This window comes from Suricata suricatta, chromosome 11 (genome assembly GCF_006229205.1).
Source record: "Suricata suricatta isolate VVHF042 chromosome 11, meerkat_22Aug2017_6uvM2_HiC, whole genome shotgun sequence".
Taxonomy (NCBI): Eukaryota; Metazoa; Chordata; class Mammalia; order Carnivora; family Herpestidae; genus Suricata; species Suricata suricatta.
The window spans coordinates 11186890-11207650 of NC_043710.1; the positions used below are offsets into that span (position 1 = coordinate 11186890).

General features: G+C 43.3%; 1 protein-coding gene and 1 long non-coding RNA gene across 3 annotated transcripts in view; one reads left to right on the forward strand and one right to left on the reverse strand.

Annotated features, from left to right (window-relative positions):
* The first annotated feature begins 7036 nt into the window (after nucleotides 1-7036).
* Nucleotides 7037-16248, forward strand: LOC115271950. Its single transcript, XR_003900177.1, has 4 exons — nucleotides 7037-7098; nucleotides 8784-8927; nucleotides 11885-11950; nucleotides 15726-16248. It is a non-coding gene; the product is annotated as an uncharacterized LOC115271950 (long non-coding RNA).
* Nucleotides 13944-20761, reverse strand: part of FAM111B (family with sequence similarity 111 member B) — a 7619-nt gene continuing 801 nt past the window's right edge. Inside the window, exons 2-3 of one of the 2 annotated variants that reach the window (XM_029914928.1) lie at nucleotides 19747-19913; nucleotides 13944-16203 (exon numbers count right to left, since the gene is read on the reverse strand). In XM_029914928.1, coding sequence (XP_029770788.1) covers nucleotides 14095-16203; nucleotides 19747-19827 — 2190 coding nt within the window. In that variant the 5' untranslated portion in view covers nucleotides 19828-19913 and the 3' untranslated portion in view covers nucleotides 13944-14094. The remainder of the gene's footprint in view (nucleotides 16204-19746; nucleotides 19914-20761) is intronic. The other variant, XM_029914927.1, reaches the window with a different exon arrangement.

A 20761-nucleotide genomic window follows, 5' to 3' on the forward strand; every position in this document is an offset into this window, starting at 1 on the left:
TAGAACTTCTCCCGCCTTTTGGGCTGTGCTTCTAGAACTTCTCCCGCCTTTTGCGACCCACTGCTCCGCCCACTGCTGGGTTCCTTCCTCTTTCATAGCCACCCGGCTTCTAACAGCCTCTGCCTGGGCCTGCACCCACCTCTCGCCACCATCCTCTCTGGGTCTTTGCTTCTTTGGGTACCCCAGCAGCTGTCCTGGCTGTTGGGGGCAGGGATCCTCCAGAATAAACCATTAGAAAGCTGTTTGTCTCAATCCCTTCAGCCTAAAAACAAAACTTTCCCAATGTCTTTATTCCCATTGCCAGTTTGAAAAACAGACTTAGGGGCGTCAACGCCTATTCTCTTCCCTTCAATTTTCACTAAGCGTAGACCTTCCAAAGTTTTGGCCGGGTCATCACAAAAATTCCTTCGGAGGTGTCTTCACTCCCAGGGGCAAAATAAACTCAGCTCTTGGGGGGCTTCAACAAAAAACAAGCTGAGGGCAAACCTCATGCAAGATTCACTGTCCTCACCTTTGAGAGCACCGGAGAGAAAGTTCAAGGGACCTCAGAGGACCACACCGATCTGGAGTGGGCGGCAGCAGAAACTGACTACCTGTTGCTGGGCCCTCCAAGGATGTCAAATGCTGGCTCCCAGAAATCTCAACAGAACTACCTGTTGATAAGACTAGGCTAAGCTTAATGCTTCTCGAGGTTTGGGGAAGAAATAACTTCACAGAACTTTGGTAGCATCTCAGAAAGAGGAGAGCAAGGTTGGGCTATCTATTGAGATTTTGATGTCTGGTTTAAATCAGGTCTTTAATGTAGAGATTGGTTAGGACAGAGTAATCACTAGGTGAAAGTTTAGAATTGATGGATAACAAGGCAAGGATTTTCAAGGTTTCAGATGCAAACTGTACTTTGATTGCAATTGAAGAGTTCTTGGGTCTTTGAGGAAGTTCCTGGAATAAATAGAGATATTTGCAACTCTCATGTCCCTGGGAAAAATTTTGCTGGGATAGTAAATTTATGTTGATGAAAACAGTAGATAAGTCATATTAATGTAGTTATGCTACGTGAATGTAGATGGCTTCAGTGCTCCTAATGATGAACATGCTGGAGAACATAATCACCATGTGTCACTTATTTTATCCTGGAAAGAAGCTCACCCAGGAAAACACATTTGACATGGTTTGTTACACACAGAATTCAGACTCACCTTGAGGCTGAAGTTCTTAGGAAACATTTTCATAAAGTTAATGTTGGGTCTTCTAAGACACACCAGTTTTTAAAATTAGAACATGCTTTCCCCTTGGGCACTGTAGAAGAAATACACATCCTTTTATTTTACTCTCTCTCTCTCTTTTAAGTTTCCAGGGACAGACCTCAGTCTTTTGAGGATAAGACAGTATCCAGGTCTATGGGTTTTTTCTGCCCCATCTCCCCCAGCCTTAAGTTTTTCTGCATCGGGTCCCTGTCAGTGAATTTTCTTGAAACTCTAAGTCAGCTCAATGACCAAAGGGATGACTCACCGAATAGAAGAGTTCGTCCCAAATTCCGCAGTCACTCACAGGAACTCGCGACTTTGGGGTGATCTTTGTCTCCCGCCAGGAATTCCGCCTTCTGGGCAAATGGTCTCTGGGCAAGAGGTCTCTGCGCTTCTGGCGAATGAACGGAGAGGTCCTGAGTCCCTTTGCTCTCATTGGACAGCAGCTCTCCTACTGAGGAAGCCGATTGGCGCCCAGTGGAGGGCGCGAAGGAGTGTGAACAACGTGCGCGGCCAATGAGCGTCCAGGGCCCGGCGTGGTCTGCAGCGCGGGAGTCTGCGCACCCTCCCACCCTAAGCGTTCCTAGCCGCGGTGAGCGCGCTGGACTTGCCGCAGTACGAGGCTCGCTGCCGCCACTGGCGGCTTCATCTCCCGCTTTCCCGCGCCCAGAATCCGTGAAACAGTCCTGGGGGCGGGCAATGGGCTTAAGAGGGCGCGGGGCGGGAGGCGGGGCACTGAGGCGGCTCCAGGCCTGCGCGGGGACCCCGCGGAGGAAGTGGGTGGGTGGAAACTCGGCTTCTGGATGCCCAGCTGTCCCCTCCTGCGGATCCTGTTGAAGGTGGAGGCCCAGGCACTGGCCAGGGGTCTGCAGCTTGTCACAACGCCAGCGCACTGGAGGCGCTGCGGATGGGTGGAGAGGCGGGGGACTCCGGCGACTCTGGCACCCCCTGCGGATGGGACAGGTGCCAGGACGGTGACAGGAAGATGCCGCGAATGGAGATGGAGTGAACGACTTTGTCATAAACCCATTCTCCAAACGTCCGTCCATAAATGCAGGAGTTTACAATCCTGATGAGGAAAAACCGCATGGACTCCGAGAATATGAATCCAAGAGCCAACACTTCAGTAGGGCAGGGCTTGTAGACAGCCTGCTGCTGTTGAAGGATCTGCGTCAAGAGCAGATGTGCACGCATTCCGTGCTGCATTTGAAAAGGAACCACGGTTACACCCGTGACTTTTCTGCAATTGGCAGAGGGATATATGATGCGTCCAGAGGGATAGGGTTGAAAAGTGTGTTGCTAACTACAATATATGTGATTATTTTGGGGAACTGGATTTAATGTGCATACAAGACACCCAGCGTAGCTCAGTTACTGCTTCCTCTTCTCTGGGTTCTCTGAGGTTTGGATAGGGTAACTTTTTAAAAAGCATAAAACAATCAGGAAACCCAGATTGTATGAAAGTTTCACCACTAAATATCTTCTCCGAATCCTGAGAGTAGCGCATGCAGTGATCACCAAAGAATTAACTTTGGCTGATCCTTTTTGCCCCCCTTCATTGAAGATGCCGAAGAAGTAAAAATTTCAGTGACAATCAAGAGGTGGTAAAAATACTGAGGTTGAAATTGCCCAACCGGATCTATCCGGTTTTGGAGAGCTACCCTGGTGACTTCCCAACAGCAACCTCCTGGTCCATTATTCTAGCTGACTTGTTAGCATTTGATAAACTTTGAGATACTGTTTGGAAACTAAGAAAGGGATCTGAACTATGAAGAAGAGTGACGTTGTCCTTGTTTGGCATTGTTGAAGCCACTGTATGTGCAGATACTATTGAGTACGAAAACCCATAAGGACAGAAGAAATCTAGACAGTTCACTGAGAATGTATTTATGTAGATGTAAATCATTTTGTGTCTTTTTCTCTTTTCTTCCTTGCTTCCATTTTTTTTTTTTTTGCCTTTTGTACATATCAGTGTTTAAACAATGCAGTAACTTAGTAGACAATAGGCTTAACAGCACTTTCTAAAACATGGACGTTAAGAATTTAACATTTTGTTACTATGAAATATTAGTGCACAAGCAGATAATGAGAAGTTAAAATGTAAAATATGTTCCTATTTAGGTAATATCTGTGCAACCGTACCATAGATATCCATCACTTTTTCTTAAACATTTCTATAATTTTGTATAGTTTTAACAATCTTTATTTTTAAAACATTTCTGGCTTGGGAAGTTATGTTTTGACTTCTTGGGGAAAGGGCGTAAAATAACAAACATTTCCTAAACCTTAAATATATTTGCAATAAAATATATTTTGCCTTAAGGTAATAGGCAAATAAACTTTTTTTGGATGAAAGATTACTATTACATTTTCCCCTTCATAATCTTACATCTTTAGGTTACTGTTTTTTTCTTCCAATTTCAGAAAAATAATAAAGTTGGAATTTCACAATTACAAAATAGAGCCAGTGAGCACTAAACCAAATAAAATTCACACTGTAAAGACTAGAAACCAAAAACAGTTTTAAAAAGCTATTTGACCATTAAACTTATTTATGAAAGCTTCCTCTTTTTTCTTTTGTCTGCTAAAGACCAGAGTTCTTAGAATTACCAGGAATCTAAAAAATATAGTTGCATTCCTGTCAGTGCTTAATCAAACAGGCTATTTCTTAATTCCTAGCTCACACTACATACAGACTCTTCCCTGTCACTAGGTGTGGTCATCTTTCTGGATTCACAGATCAAAGGTTCAGCAAGTAATTGCCCAGAAACATTCTTGTAAGGATTTGAAAATAAGGCTAAACTCTTTCTGTTGAACTATGGTTGCCTGTAATATTTAAAGGCGAAGGGCACAGCAGCTCACCTCTTCCTGCGTATTTTTTCATTTATGCAATCCTTTCTTCAACACATAAATTTGCAGTTACAACTTTTAAGACCCAATGCTGATTAACTAAAAGGTGAGATGTTGAGAACAGTCCTGCCCTCAGATTGGGAGGGAGGAAAAGGCACACACATAATAGAATTTCCAACACGGTTTCATTCATTTAGGTTTCCTGCTTCCAGATATTGACTGGCTGTTAGAGGATACAGAGCTGAATGAATATGTTGCTCACATTCATGGAGTCAGAGCAGTTTATTTATTTTTCAATGTTTATTTATTTAATTTTGAGGGGGTGGGTAGACAGAGAGGGGAGAGAATCCCAAACAGGCTTCTTGCTATCAGTACAGAGCCTAACACGGGGCTGAAACTCAAAAACCCACAAACCTGTGAGATCATGACCTGAGCCTAAACTAAGTGTCAGCTGGCCACTTAACCATCTGGGCCACCAGGTGCCCCAAGAGCAGTTTGATACAATATAGTTCTAAGCATGGTACTTTTCCAGGACTCGCTATACATGTTTGCTGTTTAAAGTTTTGTAAAGCTTTATGTAATTTTTGACTTAGAAAGCATTTATTTTTATTTTCTGGGAATTAGGGGATCCTTAATTCTATTCCTCCCATTTTGTTTAATTTTTTTATGTTTATTTATTATTGAGACAGAGAGGAACAGAGCATGAGTAGGGGAGGGGCAGAGAGAGAGGGGGACACAGAATGTGAAGTGGGCTCCATGTTCTGAGCTGTCAGCACAGAGCCCAACATGGGGCTTGAACCCACAAACCGTGAGATAATGACCTGAGCCAAAGTCGGACGTTTAATGGACTGAGCCACCCAGGCGCCCCTCTATTCCTCCCATTTTGGAAAGTCTTCAGAGAACAGGAAAAACCAGTTGTCAAATTTCACCCTTAACCTGTATACACACGTTTTGTCCTGTGACTTTGCAGTCCCTCCCACTTCATTAATGTCAGGCTTAGTCACCTGATTTGCTTTAGATAGTAAAATGGCACAGAACCAAAACTTACTGAGCTTGGCCTTGGGTGCCACTGGGTCTTTCCTTGGCTTCTGCCATCACCACGTAAAGAAAACGCTCCTTCTAGTACTGCCTCATGAAGTGGCCAGGCTTCAGGGAGGCACTGCATCTGATTGCTATCCAAATAAACCAGGCCCTAATGCTCCATGAACGACAGTCGCTGTCTTTGTTACTTCTTTTATTGCCATCATGTTTGCCTGTCTAGAAAGCTGTACCCTTAGTCAAAAGTTGCACGTGATTTCTACGTTTGGAGGAATATTGCCAAATTACTATACAGAAATGAGTGCCAAATTACTCTTCCATCAGCAAGATGAAGTGATATCATTTCATCTTGAGGTCATATAAGTGTTGAACGACCGGGATCCCTAAGTCAGAGCTAGATCATAGAAACTCCGGATCCGCCCAAGACCAGGAAGTAACACCCTCATCAGGAGCCTCTGCTTAGACTTCTAGGAGGGTGCCTGCAGCGCCCCAATGCAGAGACTCCAAGGAAGAGGCTGTCTGCACGCTGGCCTCTTTCTCCGCCGCGCCCAGCACAGTCCTGGCCAGAGGCCAGAAAGCCTAGGCCGCGGGGACGCGCAGGGACGCGCAGGGACGCGCGGGCTGGAGTGGCTTCGGTCCTTCTTCCCACCGAGCGGCGAGCGGCGTGGAAACCCGCTGCGGGTGCCTCCTGGCGTACCAGCAGCTCCAGACCTGCCTGGGCGGGACTGAGCCCTGATATGACAGCACGTCTTGGAAGTGCGAGTCTCAGGAGGAGGTACTGGGGAAGGTGGTAAGGGAACGTGCAGCATTGGGGCATCCTGGCTGCGACGGTCTTTGGCACCTCATAAAACTGGGTGAGTAGGGTAGGACTCTAAGGTTCATTCATCACTTGCAGGCCATTGGGGTTGTGCTTGGCGCAGCCGGGTCTTATTTAATCCTCACATCCCCCCTCTTTTGGCAGTGGGTGTGACTTTGCCCCCATTTCACAGCTTAGAAACACAGTGAATTTGCTAGGGGCCACGTAACCAGTTGGCAGAAAGAGGGCTGTATGGTAGGATTTTGGTTTTAGGGCCGTGCAGCCTTTTAGGGCTCTGCAGGAACTCTGGGGACTTCTAAGTTCATTCATTTGCAAGTCAAAGAGGTTGGCCCAGGTGAGTGATTCCCCAACTTTAGTCTCTAGAAGAAATATTTGGGGCAGTCTCTTAAAAATGCAGATTCTTGGAGCCAACGCAATATTTTGTGGTTCAACAGATCCGGGGCGAGTCGGCTCAGTCAGCTCTGTCTTTAAAAAAAATCATGCTAGTGAGAGACTCTGGCTTAGATCATCTTTAAAGCCGACTGTTAATTAACAAATATCGCACACTCTGGGCCTGTCAGTGTTCCACGCACTTTACAACTTCTAAATCATCACAACACCTCTGCGAAACGGGCACAATTTTTTATCACCTCATTTTGAGGAGGAGAAAACTGGCGCCAAGGCTTTAGGCTCTAGGATTTACTTCCTTTCCATTGTCAGATGGGTCTCCATGACTCCACTCCAACTCAGCACTTTCCCGCCCGGCTCTCCCTGCGCCCCACCGCCCCCACCAGTTCCTCCAGGACCCTCTTGCGGCGCCCGCCGTGCTCTTAGACTCGGCGCCCCGGGGCCTGAGATTGGCGCCGGCAGCCCCCTTCCCTCCACATCCCCTGCGGCGCAAGCGAAGTCCCTAAGCCACTGGTGCAGCTAGGGCGGCACCTCGCCGCGCGCGAAGTCCCTGCAGGTGGCGCCAGAGGAGGAGCCGGCGGAAAAGGGGAAGAAGGTGGAGCCGGGGAGAAGTGGGTGGAGCCGGGAGAGAATTGACATCCTTCTTGCCCAATAGCATCACAATAGGGAGGCGGTTTGCCCAACCCTCAGTTTCCTGGGGCAGAGCTTGAGGCCTTTTAGGAAACTGCTTTCCTGTCGCAGAATGCTGGACCAGCCCGAGAGGTTAGTCGAGAGCTGGGAAGCTGGGGAGCTGGACGTCCTCTCTCTAGTGCTCCTCCTAGATCCTTCTGTTGGCCTAAAGGTGCCAGAACTGAGGTTGGCTTGGCCTGTGGGAGCTGCCTCGCTGCCTCTTCAGCTTACTATTAATCGTCTTCACCTTGCTGGGAATCAAGTGCCCTTTTCTCCATCACTCATGATACCATGGTTGTATTGCAAACATGCAAAGGGATTCTTGGTGCAGGGCAATGGAGTCTGTTTTAATTAAATTAGTTGCCAGGTATTTCTGGCCCTGAAAAAAGGAGAAAGCAGGCCGGATTTTAAAATATATTTTACGTTATATATTTTTCTTGGGTTAAGCAAAATATATTAGGAAGTTTAATTTTTCAATCTGAGTTTCTTCCCTAGCCTTTTTATAGCAGCAACAACGGGGGAAAACACTGGAATTTTGTGCGGCGATCGCAGGGGCTGTTTCCTGATAAACAGAATTAATTTATGTGCCCATCCTCACCTCCCTTGCTGACAACTAGGGAAGTAGTTGGACACATGATAAGGCTGACCGCAAGAATCACTAATCAGATTTCCTCTTGAGTCGGTTTTTTTTTTTTTTTAGTTTTACTTTAATTGTATAACTGACCTTCACAGTAAACAAGAACAAGAAGAACAAAACTCCAGTGTTCTTGTGGATTCCACAAGCCACCTCACCATTAGATGTGGACCAGCCTCTGATTTTCTCTTTTTGGCTGCTTTTTCCAAGGTTGGATGAAATTGATGAGGACCAAGCAGCAAAGTCAGAAATGCTGGAGGAGTGGGACCCTTGGGGCCTCATTGCTATATGGTTTGTGTGGTTCCAGGACAAATACCTGTTGGGGTAGAAATCCCACGAACACCCTCTATGGGACCGCCATCACTTGTCTCTCATTGACCTGTGTCAAATAAATAGAAATCTAAATTCTCTTAAACAAATGTATTCACTCTTTTTGGAGGAACTGGAGCTTTATGTATTTGCTAAAGAATAGTGTTAAGCCCTGTGGATACAAAGAGGAATGTCACATTGTCCTAACCATCAAATCAGTTGCAATCTAGTAGGTGAGAAACAGGTAAAATAAGAGAATTACAACTCCTGTGCTATAAATACAGAAATGAGGAGGAGGCGTGGTGTCACCAGGAGGGGCTCGAGGATGACAGCACAGAGGTGGTGACATTTGAGCTCTAGATCCCAAATTCAGGTGTGCTTGCTGTGACAAAATCCCAGGGTCTGTGTGTCTGACTCCACATCTCGGTGATGAGCTTTACAGAAAATGTTGGTGGGTGGAAAACGCACGTTTGCTACAAGCACTTGGAACCACCACTTGCTGGGCATCTCGTTGGACCCTCTTTCGTTCAGAGGGACGGAGCAGAGACAGAGTGGCAGGCAAGTTCAAGCAGTGGCCCATACTTAGGCTCTCAGGATTGGCACTGACAGGGACAGGCTTCCTCTGCAGGCTAAGGGTCTGCATTCCGCTAGTTAGGAGCTGCCATGAAGACTTTTCAGCGGACATTTAGATGCAGCAGCAGGTGTGTGGTGGAGCAGGAGGAAACCTGGGATCGCGGGATCTGACAAGATGGCCCTCAGCTTTATGAACATGTCTAAAGGTGTCTTTTTGGTTATGGGCATACCTCGTCTTTTCTTGCATGATTCCATCTTCCAGTTTCAGGAAATGTCAGTTCCCATGGTCTGGCGGGGAAGTGAGAGTCAAATGCCGAGAGTGGAACTTAATTCCCCATTTTTCGGACAGTAATCAAGAAAGAAGGTCTGTTTCTCCAATGAGCACCTTGCGCCCTTCAATTGGCATGTAAGTAAATAACCGTCATGCAGTATACATTTCTCTTGTTAGTATTGGATAGAATGCGGCCACATCCTTCTCGTTCAGGCTGCATCTCCACCATCTTTCTTAATCTACCTCAACAATATGAGGCCCTTACCTTCTTTTTAAAAGTCTAAGGTTTCATTTTTATGTCGCAATTTTTGACTTGTAGAAGAACCATGAGGTCCAAGAAGGATATGAAGGGACTTTACAGTTCATTCTGGGAGGTGGCCAGGCTGGCGTCACTCACAATCCCAGGTCATCTTAACCTGGTTTGGGTTGAGGTGATTTCAAACTGCCTTGTGTCTGTGTGAAGGCTGAGGTGTTTCCTGGACAAAATTATTTATGGGTGCAATGGTTTGTTTGCGTTCAAAGTCTTGTGTTTACTAGAACCCCTACTACTTGATAGGCCTTAGCTGTGACTCTTGTGCTTCCTCCCCTTCATGATTCTCTTCAAGTGTCTGCTCAGCCACTCAGCCTCTCATCTCCTCCAGAACTGGCAGGTGCCTGTAAGACAAAAGCAACACTAATGACAGAACTGACCCCTTTGGGCTTCCCTCCTCACCAGGATACTGACCCTGTTCTTCCCAGCTGCTTTGGTAGTGTTTTGATACCTTCATACAAGTGTTTCCTATTTTTCATTTAGATTTTCTGGCTGTTCAGTGAGTATCTGTGAGGTGGGTGGGGAAGGTTTAGTCTGAAATACCATCTCATCATTCCCAGAACTCTGAGATGGACTTTTTTATGTTCCTAAATTCCAATGGGAATTGCATTCACAAATTTCCCTGTCCTGTTTGTGAAATTTAAGACATTTATTTACAAATGGTAAGTTTCTTAGAATCGGAGTAAGGGTATTAGGGAGGCTTCTAAGATGGAAAATATCAGCTCCTAAACTTGAATGACATATTCTCTCTGCTGCTTCTCTTTTGTCTTCTGGTAGGAGAAAGATAAGACATTTCCCTCATGTACCATGCCTCTCTGTAGTAGTCCTGACACCCTATTAGGGTCCTTCTAAAACAAAACCCATAAATATACACAAAACAATATAATTTAACTTATTGTAGGTAATGGGTTCATGTGATTAGGAGTGCTGGAAAGTCCCTAGCTCTGCAGGGTGAGTCAGCAAACTGGAGCCCCAGAGGAGCTGATAGTAGAGTTCTAGTTGGAGTCTGAAAGTCTGAGAACCCGGCAGGCTTGAGACCCAAAAAGGGCGAATGTGTCAGTTCAAGTGCGAAGGCTGGACAAAGTCAATGTCCCAGTTCAAAGACAGTCATACGGGAAGCATACTTTGTTACTTGGGGCCTCCCAAAGTAATTACTCTTTGGGCTTTCAACTGACTAGATGGGGCCCACCACATTAGGGAGAGCAAACTGCTTTATTCAGTCTTAATGCTAATCTTAAATGCTAATCTCATCCCAAACACCCTCACAGAAACACTTACAATAATGTTTGACCAAATATCTGGTCACCCTGGGGCTGGGCCAGGTTGAAACCTGACTCTAACCTTCACACCAGATTTAAACTTACTAAGATGATCTGAGGGCAATTTGCAGAATATGTGGCAAAGAAGGTTCATGCAAAGAGAACGTTCTGAAGTTCTAGACCTTGCCATCAAAAACCAGAGAATATTTGTGGGAATGGATTTTAAAGGTTCTTAATAAAAGAAGGTGGGAAATTATTTTGGCTTAGTTCTTTGAAGTGGTGAACTCTCCAGAGATTCTTATTCAACAACACTCCCTTTTAGGAAGCCAGTGGGTTTCATCCTAAATTTCATGACGCTAATGAAAACGAGGCTCAGAAATTAGCCCACAGTAAATGCAACTGGAAGGCCAGACATCCCGAGGTACCACCTAGGAAGTCTTCTTGGCAAAAAGTCCAAACTGAATATGATCAAGTCTTTAGACCTAACCACCAGTTTACAGGAAATACAGGGCTCCACATTCAACAACACCACAAAGGTAGAATCACAAGGAACAGAATGTAGAATCATCTACTGGACAAGTTGGATCTACTTTCTTCAATAAATACATGTCAGGAAAATGATAAAGTGGGGAATTTATACATTAAAAGGAACTGAAGAGGCTCCTACCACCAAACACAATGTATAGCCTTTGTTTGGATTCTGATTTGAATGTTCCTGACGCAAAATAAACAAACATTAACAGCAGGTATATGTGTCATCTGGCCATGGAGGATGCTTCAGATCACTCCCTGAAACAGCAAGTTTGAAAGTTAGGGAAAGCTATACACTGACTAAAATTATCACTCAATTTCTGTAAGCATGTTGACTGTGCTGTGTATTTTATTAAAAATGCTGCTTTGCTTTTTTGATTGTGGTAGTTGTTACTCTGGTCTATGTGTTTGTTGGAATGCATAGACCTTTATACCAAAAAGGATGAATTTCACTATACATAAATCCTGACTTACAGAAGAGAAATGGCCACAGAAAACAATGGACAGAAAAGAACATCCTGAAGGTCAAAATCAGAGGTGTTGAAGGACAGTGGTCAAAGCAAGTCCAACTGCCATGAGCAGTGACCAGCAGCTGCCGTGGACTCACCCACGATTGTGCTCCCTGCCAGAGCTGGGCATCCTGGCATCTTCTGCACAATGGAATTTAATCCCTGCTATGGGACAGTGACTACTGTATCTTCCATCATCTTTTCTGAATAGGAATTTAAGTTGTTGGATTCTGGTCATACTCCATAGGGTGTACTGGGTGCGTAAGTAGGGTGCAAGGCTCATCTCTGGGCCATGAGAAGCTGCATCCACATGTGGTAATGACACATGCATGCCACCCAGATTCTGGACTATCTTGGGGAGTGGGTTAAGTATGCTTCATATGTGGAAACTAGAGTGTATTTAGACACTAGAGAGGCTATATGAATGGGACTGTGGTTGAAATGACTAGTTCATCTAATATCAATTTTCCCTTTATTCCACAGTAATAGAATTTAGGCTGGGCATCTGGTCATCCAAAATAAACACTACACGCACAGCCTGATTTTCAGGTAAGTGAGCTATGTAGCCAAGTTGTAGAGAATGTGTACCAGCTACTGTGATATGTGCAGTTTTTAGATGGGGTTCTTTTTTTTAATGTTTATTTGTTTTTGAGAGAGAGAGAAAGGGAGAGTGAGTGAGAGATTGAGAGAGAAGCCATGTGAACAGGGGAGGGGCAGAGAGAGAAGGTAAGAGAGAATTCCAAGCTGGCTCCATGCCAAGTGTGGAACCTGACTCGGGGCTTGATCCCGTGACCGTGAGATCATGACCTGAGCCAAAATCAAGAGTCAGACGTTCAACTGACTGAGCCACCAAGGCACCTCTAGATGGTGTTCTAAAAAGGTGTACTCCCCTTTTGCACATTTTTCTCTTGCTCCTGCCTTTGGTGTAGGTGCATGGGCTGAAAATTTAGTAGTCACCTTGGACCTGACTGAGAAAACCTTTGAACTCCCACAACCACAGAGGGCTGTACGTCTAGACTATTACAAGACAGGGCAATAACTTCTCTTGTTCAAGCTGCTACTTTATTTTTGAAATTTAACACTTGTTCCTAATAGACATACAGATCTAGAGTTTCTGAACCAACAATTTCTAAGTGATATTTATGGCTTTTGCACAACTGAAAAACGATCACATATTTGGTCAGTCCAATCAACTGCCTGTTGGTAGGGGGATTTATCAGAGTTCCATGTAGGTAAAAGAGATTGAACTGAAGGGATTCAATGCCAGGACATCTTTAGGATGATAAAAGCAATAGGAGGGATTCAAAGGGCCAATATTGGAATTGAGTTCAAGAACACACTCTCTCAGAGGCAAACCATAAGAGACTCTTAAATACAGAGAACAAACTGAGGGTTTATGGGGGAGGTGGGAGGGAAGGGGGAAAATGATGATGGGCAATGAATCATGGGAATCTACTCCCAAAGCCAAGAGCATGCTATATGCACTGTATGTTAGCTAACTTGACAATAAACTATACTTAAAAATAATAATTAATAAACATACATATGTACATATATATATTGGGTTAATTTAGACATTTTCAAATTTAAAAAAAAAGCACCCATACCCTGTCAGCTGCAAACCAGGAATCAGGAAGCTGGATGAAGAAGCTGTTACAAATGCCTCTTGACCCTATCAAAGCAAATGACTAGCACTGCCATACAGAGTTTGGGTGCTGCTGCTGCTTGCAATCACCTCTCGATCCACATGAAGCTGAGGACTAGACAGTGCCACCTAACGTGGCTCTGGACACTCATGTTTCCATGACATAGTTTGCCAGAAGATGGAGCAGAAGAAAGTCTCCACCTTCTTTCTATCTTCCAAATAACAGACATGTGAATCTACTTTGAGGATTCTGACTCATACCCAGAATCTTAGTTGCAAATTAGACGGAGATAGGTAGCCTTTAGCTTTCTAGACTCTGGATATAAGAGGGTGGGAATAGGGACTGAGCAAGTCATGCTTCTATATTCCACAGAAGGGCAGAACTAGTGCAAAGAACAGAAAAGCTGGACTTTTATCATTTGCAATAAGGGCTGATGTTACAAGGGGCACAAAAGGGAAAAATTAAGATAGCCAAATAACTTTTAAAAAGTGTTTATTTGAGAAGGGGAGCGGGGGGAGAGAGAGAGAGAGAGAGAATATACCAAGCAGGCTCTCCACTGTCAGTGCAGAGCCTGATGCATGGCTTGATCTCATGAACCACGAGATCATGATCTGAGCTAAAATCAAGAGCCAGACACTTAACCAACTGAGTCACCCAGAGGCCCCAATAACCAAAGAATTTTGAGTTTTAGAGGAACATCTTTTTTCCTTCACTCTAAAGGTGTATTTCCCCATTATTTTGTTATGCAGAGAATAGGGGTCACCTCGCCAGTTAGGAAGATGGAATGGTTGTATATCCTAAGTATTTAGAATGGCAAAATACAAATTCATTGTATGTATATAACAGAGTTATTTTAACTGAGGCTTGAGATTGTTTCAAATAAGAAAAAAGCCAAGGACCAAAAGAGTCAGAATTTATTTGAACTCTTATATATGTTTTGAACATCCACATCATTTTCTGATTAAAAAAAGAATATTCATTATACTTTAAGGAAACAGCCCCAAATACTCTAAATTATCAGCATATTTTCTTGAAAACATCTTTTTCCTAATGTTCCATGGGTTCAATCGGATGATCTTGAAATGACTTGTTATTTTGGTCTTCGTTATGGTTCTCACTTTTCTCTTCATTTAATAATTTATACAAGCTCTCATTTTTCTGTTTAACATCACAAATAATTGACTCCATAGAATAGCCAAATTCAATAAGGGCATAGACTTTATCTCCACGTTTATAAAAATGCCCAATGGTATGCACAGCAACCAATTTTCCAGATGCATTAAACACTGGGGAGCCAGAGGACCCACTGGAAAAACAAGTGTCGTAGCTAAGTGTGTCTGTGCGCCAAACCTCTGGTAGAAAACTTCGTTGGGTAAACATAGAGAAAACATTATAAGTGGCAGCCTGGGGTCCTACCACCCCATCTTGAGGATGCTCTGGGTACTTCTCTAACCGCTCTTTAAGAGGAATCACAGCACAGCCATCTATTTTCTTGACCTGGCCTTCTGGGTGACCAATTAAATAAATCAAACCACTGGAAGGTTGAGAGGCAATCTTTCCAAACAGGCCTGGAGGAAATCCATTTCCATTTTCTCTTAGCTTTAAGATGGCGTAATCTAGAGTTCCATCAGACATTTCAAACCATGGCTCAATGGAAAACCAATCGACATCCGTAGGGCAGAACTTTTTATAAGCAAAAGTTACCTTTGTACATTTGCTTATTATATCTGGCCACAAACTTGGATCTGTGCCTTCTCCCACCATAAGATGTATTACGTGTCGACAGGTGAAAATATAACCGTGATTGAAGACAAAGCAAGTAGCATTGCCTGTATTTCCATTATTATCCCATTTCATGAACCCAACTGACTTACTAAGATGAATAAGATCTTCACAGGTTGCAACAGAAGTAGAATTTTCGGTCACCTTTCCAAAGTACTTTTTATAAATGTTGAATTGTTGAAATGGTGGCAGGTTGGTTGTCTTCCGTTCATCCTGAAAATACTTTCTCATCCGAAGCAACTCTTCAATAAACTTTGGATATTGATCCATTATCACCTTGTCCAACTTTTTGAAATTCTTCAGCCAGAGGTTAGTTGCCCTCCTTTGAATATATTGATTAACATGTTGCATACCTGGATGGGGCCTTTGCCTAATCTGTGAGTTGTTTCTCCTATATTTTCTGTTGAAACTATTACTGTAATATTTTCTAATTCTGGAAATTGTCCGTTGTTTTTTACGTTCAATATCATGCCCTAGATTCCAAGGTGGGAGAATTTTTTCTCTGTTATGTTCTACATCTTCAGTCTCCTTCTCTTCCTCTAGTTCTTGTTCCCTGACCTCAGACTGTGTTGGATCCCAGGGACAGATTTCTTCTGTGGCATTTTCACTTTCTTTTTTAATTTTCTTATGGGTACCTTTCCGGGCAGGTTGTTTCTTAAAAATGTCCATTTCTAAGGTTTTTCCAGACACATAATCCACCAGGGACTTTTTTCCATGAGTTGTCTTATGATCTTCCATGACTTTCCATTCAAATTCATCGAGGTCAGACCGAAATCGTCCATCTTTGCTTAGAGCTTCTATGATAGTCTCACCCTTTAGGGCATAGACACAAAGTGTAGTTCCTCTTTCATGAAGTTGGTTGATCTTAACAATCTTCTTTGTTGTCTTCCCAACAGCAACAATGTGAAAAAGAACGCATTCCATGTATGGATTTTCACACTGGCGTAACATCTGATCACCTTCCTGATTTGGGCCGAATGTTATTTTAAAATGGGAGCCTGTAGGTAGACACTTGAGAGGCATTCCTAAATTTACATATCCTTTTATTTTTTCTTCTTCATACGCAAGAATTGGCTTATCCAAATGATTCCCCATCTTTTCACTGAAAATGTCATTGGCTCTCAGAGCCGAGTTGATACTCTCATTGGGTTTACCATGTGCTTTAAATACACTATGGTCAGATTTCCTGGACTTTTTACTCAAAGTAAAAGTAAAATAACACATTTCATTGGTGCTCAAGTCTGGGTTCTGGATTTCCACAGATGCTTCATGCTTGACTTCACTTCCAAGCTTACTGGTACTGCCACACTCCTTTATGTCAGATAGAGGATGAACAGCAATTCTTCCAGGACAGGTCTGCTTGATGGCAGTATCCTTAGAAAAGGGAAAGATTAAAAACTTAATGAGAATCACCTTTAATAATAATGTTTCATGTTTGTCTAATAATAAAACTGGTAGATATTCTGAATAAAAATTGAGTAATATACTGGATAATGAATAGTGGAGAAAAATCACCCACCATTATTCCATCACCAGAGATAACGATTCTACATTTTGTTTTGTTTCTATTTCTTTACGTGCAGATACAAACCTTTAGTTTCTTAAGTTGTGCTATACTGTATGAGTTTATTCTTCACTAAGCAATCTGCCATTGGCTGACATGTCATTAAACATTTAAATTTAATGACATTCCATGCCATCCAACAACCTCTGAAACACAATTTGTGGGGCCACAGGATATATTTATTTCACTGTACAATAATTTCGAATTCATTCTTCTGTTGCTGGATACTTAGATTGTCTCGAATTTTTATAGGACAAACATTTCTATACATAAAACATTTTGGCTGACCATCTGGATATTTCCTTAGGCCAGATTCCCAGATGTAGAAATACAGACACTATGGTTATAAATGTACTTCACAACATATATGTTGCCCAGCTGCTTTCCAAAAAAATCATGCCAACTCATGCTGCTGCTTCTCCCCTTGATGCCCAGACACCAGCCATGTGGTTGACTCCTTCAGAGGATTTCAGTACTGTTATTTTAAATGTCTGCCAAGTGATCGATGACATGCCATTTAATTTGACTGCGTTTGTAAATTTGTGTTACCTACTTCTAATAGAGCTTTACTTAGGTCTGTGAGTTCAAGCCCCATTTCGGGCTCTATGTTGACAGCTCAGAGCCTGGAGCCTGCTTCCAATTCTATGTCTCCCTCTCTCTCTGCCCCTCCTTCCCTCACGCTCTATCTCTGTCTCTCTCAAAACTAATTAAACATCAAAAAAATTTAAAAGATATATACATTAATTAATGTATATCAATCTCTCCCTCTCCTGTTCTCTCTCAAAATAAATATTTTTTAAAAACCCGCAAACTGGGCGAAAAACCCTAACATCCTTCAATGGGTGAATGGATAAACTCTTGTATATTTGTGTTGTGGAATACTACCCAGCAGTAAGAAGAAAAAGCTACTGATATATCTAACTACATGGCTGAATCGCAAATGCCATGTTATGTGTGAAAGAAGCCAGACCCAAAGGTCTGATTCAGCATGTGGTTCTATTTACCTGAGTTTTCAGCTCCTCTGCTTATAGTCTTAATGGTATTTAAACCCTATCCTTTCTCCTTTCTTCCTTTCTTGTTAAGTCCCTTACGGTGTTTCCACTCTTTCTCTCCAGCTGCTTTTGGGGGGAGTGCTTTTCCTGCACTCTCCCCCATCTCCATCCTCTCTCCCCAAAACCAGCTCCCTACCCTCCCAGGCTTCTCTCTCCCCTGGTTCACCCCTCCGTGCCACCACGCCCACATGTACCTGCCAAGAATTCTATGTTCAAGTTGTGCACCTTGTTGTGTTAATCCTCAGATCAATTTTCTAGGTGCACAAGATGGTTTGGTGTTGATGTGGCTGCATTTCAGGGAAGAGAGAAGCCAAAAGCTTCCATCCTGCTCGGCCTCTTGGCCCCTCTCTATTTACATGGCATTCTGGAAAAGGCCACACTTGGTGGATACATTGGTGATCACCAGGGGGTCAGGGTGGGTGTGGGATGAGGCAGAGCACAAGGAAATTATTTAAGCTGGTGGAACTCTCTTGTATCTTGATTCTGGTCGTTGTTACAAGACCAGAGGTGTCTGTCATAGGCCATAGAACTATACGCGGAAAAGATGTAATTTTATGGCATATGTAATAAATAGGTTGAAAAGTAGTGCTAAAAGTTAAAGTTTTCCACACAACCGGTAAGGTTACCAAGTTTTTCTTTGTATTCATTTCTGTTATATTTTTAGTGCCTTCTCCTTTTCCAACTTTTTCCAGATTTATTTATATTCTCCTTCTTTGTTCTCTTCTTTTAGATTCTCCCCTCCCCCGCCTTTTATTTTCCCTCCAAATAGTTTGGAAACTTCACACTGTAGTTTTGTTGTACAAGTGGATGCCCTAGACTAGTGCTGCCCACTGGAATGTTCTACAGTGATGGAGATCTCCAACTTCTATACTGCCCCACTCAACAGCCTCAGGTGAAGTGCGCTTAGTGTGAGCGGAGGGTCTGAATTATTCACTTCCTTCATTATTTAACTTTAGTTAAGTTGAATGTAAATTTAAATAGCCACATGTGGCTAGTGGCTACCATTCTGAACAGTGTAGCCCTAGGCATTTAACATGATAATTTAGCTTACCGTTTAAATTAAGTCTCTTCCTTAAAAATACAAGGAGAAAGCCTGTATGTAACTTCTCCTTCACTTACACAATGAAATCCAAATACTTAAGTATGGCATCCCTTACCCACGTAGGGCCACTGAGCACTTGAAATGTGGCTAGTGAACAGAAGAAATTAAGTTTAAATTTTATTTAACTTTAATCCAATGAAGCCATTTTATTATGGATTCTTTTCAACAAAATAAAAGTTCTTATTGAAATAAAGTCTATTGTAATCTTCTACCAAAATACGTCCCTAGCATTATTAGCTCATCACATGCTTGAATTCTTACATACGATCAAGTCTAACTATACTGCTCCCAAATATGTTTTCATGTGTATATAACTTTACTCACACTAGTCCCTCATGCTGGATACACTTGCCAGGTGAAATTCGATTTATTAAGAGCCTTCTCATATGATACTGCCTTAATTTCTTGAGTGTGAATTAAGCACTCTTCTCTCTGCACTCCAAAAGCACCTGCTTATATCTTGATTTGGTATTATTGATTTGCATGTTTTGTGTTGGTCAAAAACTGGCTATGAAGTCTGAATGCCTGGATTCAAATCCTCGCCCTAAAGTTCATTATTTTTGCAGCTTTAAGAAAGCTGGGTTTCAGTTTCTTCATTTTTAAAATACAGATGATAGGGGTGCCTGGGTGGCTCCGTGGGTTGAGCATCTGACTTCGGCTCAGGTGATGATCTCAAGGGTTTGTGGGTTCAAGCCTCACATCAGGCTTACAGCTGCCAGTGCACAGCCCACTTTGGATCCTCTGTCTTCCTCTCTCTCTGTACCTCCCCCACTCATTCTCTCTCTCAAAAATAAATAAACCTTAAAAAATAAAATAGGGATGATAACAGTGTGTATTGTTTTACTAAATGTCAAATGAGATAATCCATAGGAAGCAACAAGAATAATTCCAGGGACACACTAATTTCTCAGTAAGCATGAACTGTATTAATTTTGGCCGTCTATCCTTCTGATATCAAGTGTCTACACCGTCAGCCACCTTGTTGTCTAAAACGGCACACTTTGCATTGTCGATTCATATACTGTCATTTGGTTTTACACAAGCACTTGTATGTGTGATCTCCCCCAAATATATTTTCCACAATACAGAGAAGGGTTTATAACTGCCATTCTCTATGAGCACATCTCCTTCCAGAATCATCAGAGTGTGCTATGTCAGGTATGCTGGTGTAGCAAAGAGTTGTTAAAAAGTAGACATACCTTTGAATCTTCAGCTCTGGTACTCTGGCCATTTTCTGTGGCACCGGATGACTTACTCTCTTCAGGCTTCATGGAATTCATAATGAGTTCTCAGAAAATATGACTCACTTCCGCTTCTGGCCAAGTTAGAGAAACAAAGACTAGATTTACCCTCCCACTTACAATGACTGAAAGAAACAAAAAAAGGAACAACTTTCAAATACTAGGCACCAGGCAGTGCACAACAGTGATTTCCCATCCCTCAGAGAGAGAAACCAAATGAGGTAATTTCTAGGGCCGTCTAGCTTTCCACCTGGGGGAAGGGACCCACAGGGGAGCCTGGCAGTTTCCCTGGAGATAAGAAGACCTTGCTCTCAGAGTCATGGGAGGCCTATGTGGCTGGAGTTTGTGGGGCAGAGTTCAGCTACACGGAGAATCAGCCATCTGCAGTGGGTACCCCTTGAAATTTCAGCCAAATACAGGTCAGTGCATGCATGTCGAGAAAGTCAGGGGAGGAATTCGCTAAAGGGAAAAAGATGGAACAATTCTGACCTCGGGTAATTGAGGACAGTGACAAACACGGTAGCTGACTGCTTGAGAGATCCCAGGCTAGGTTGCAGGAGACCCTGCGGGAAGGCAGAGCCAGGTGGAATCCCTCATGTGAAGAGACAGAGGGAGGAGGTGTTCACAAGTTCCCAGGACACAGAAGGGAAAGTCACCCGCACAGACAGAACTCTGGATACAGGAAGAGGGCTCCCCTCGGCATTCAGGTGAGAACTGATCAGAGCAGCAATGGAAGACACCAGGAAAGAACCACCCCAAACGTCAACCTCTCTCCCCGCAACCCTCCTGGGGATCTCGGTTTCCTCACTTGTAAATGAGGGAGTCTGGTGTATATCAAACTTTTATTGTTCCTGTGAATGACGCCCTCCGGGCTTGTTAAAAAGTAAGATACCATATCCCACCCTCAAAGATCCAGGATTCAGTACCTCTGGGCTGGAGTTATGAAATCTGCGCTTTTAACACCGTCCCCCCC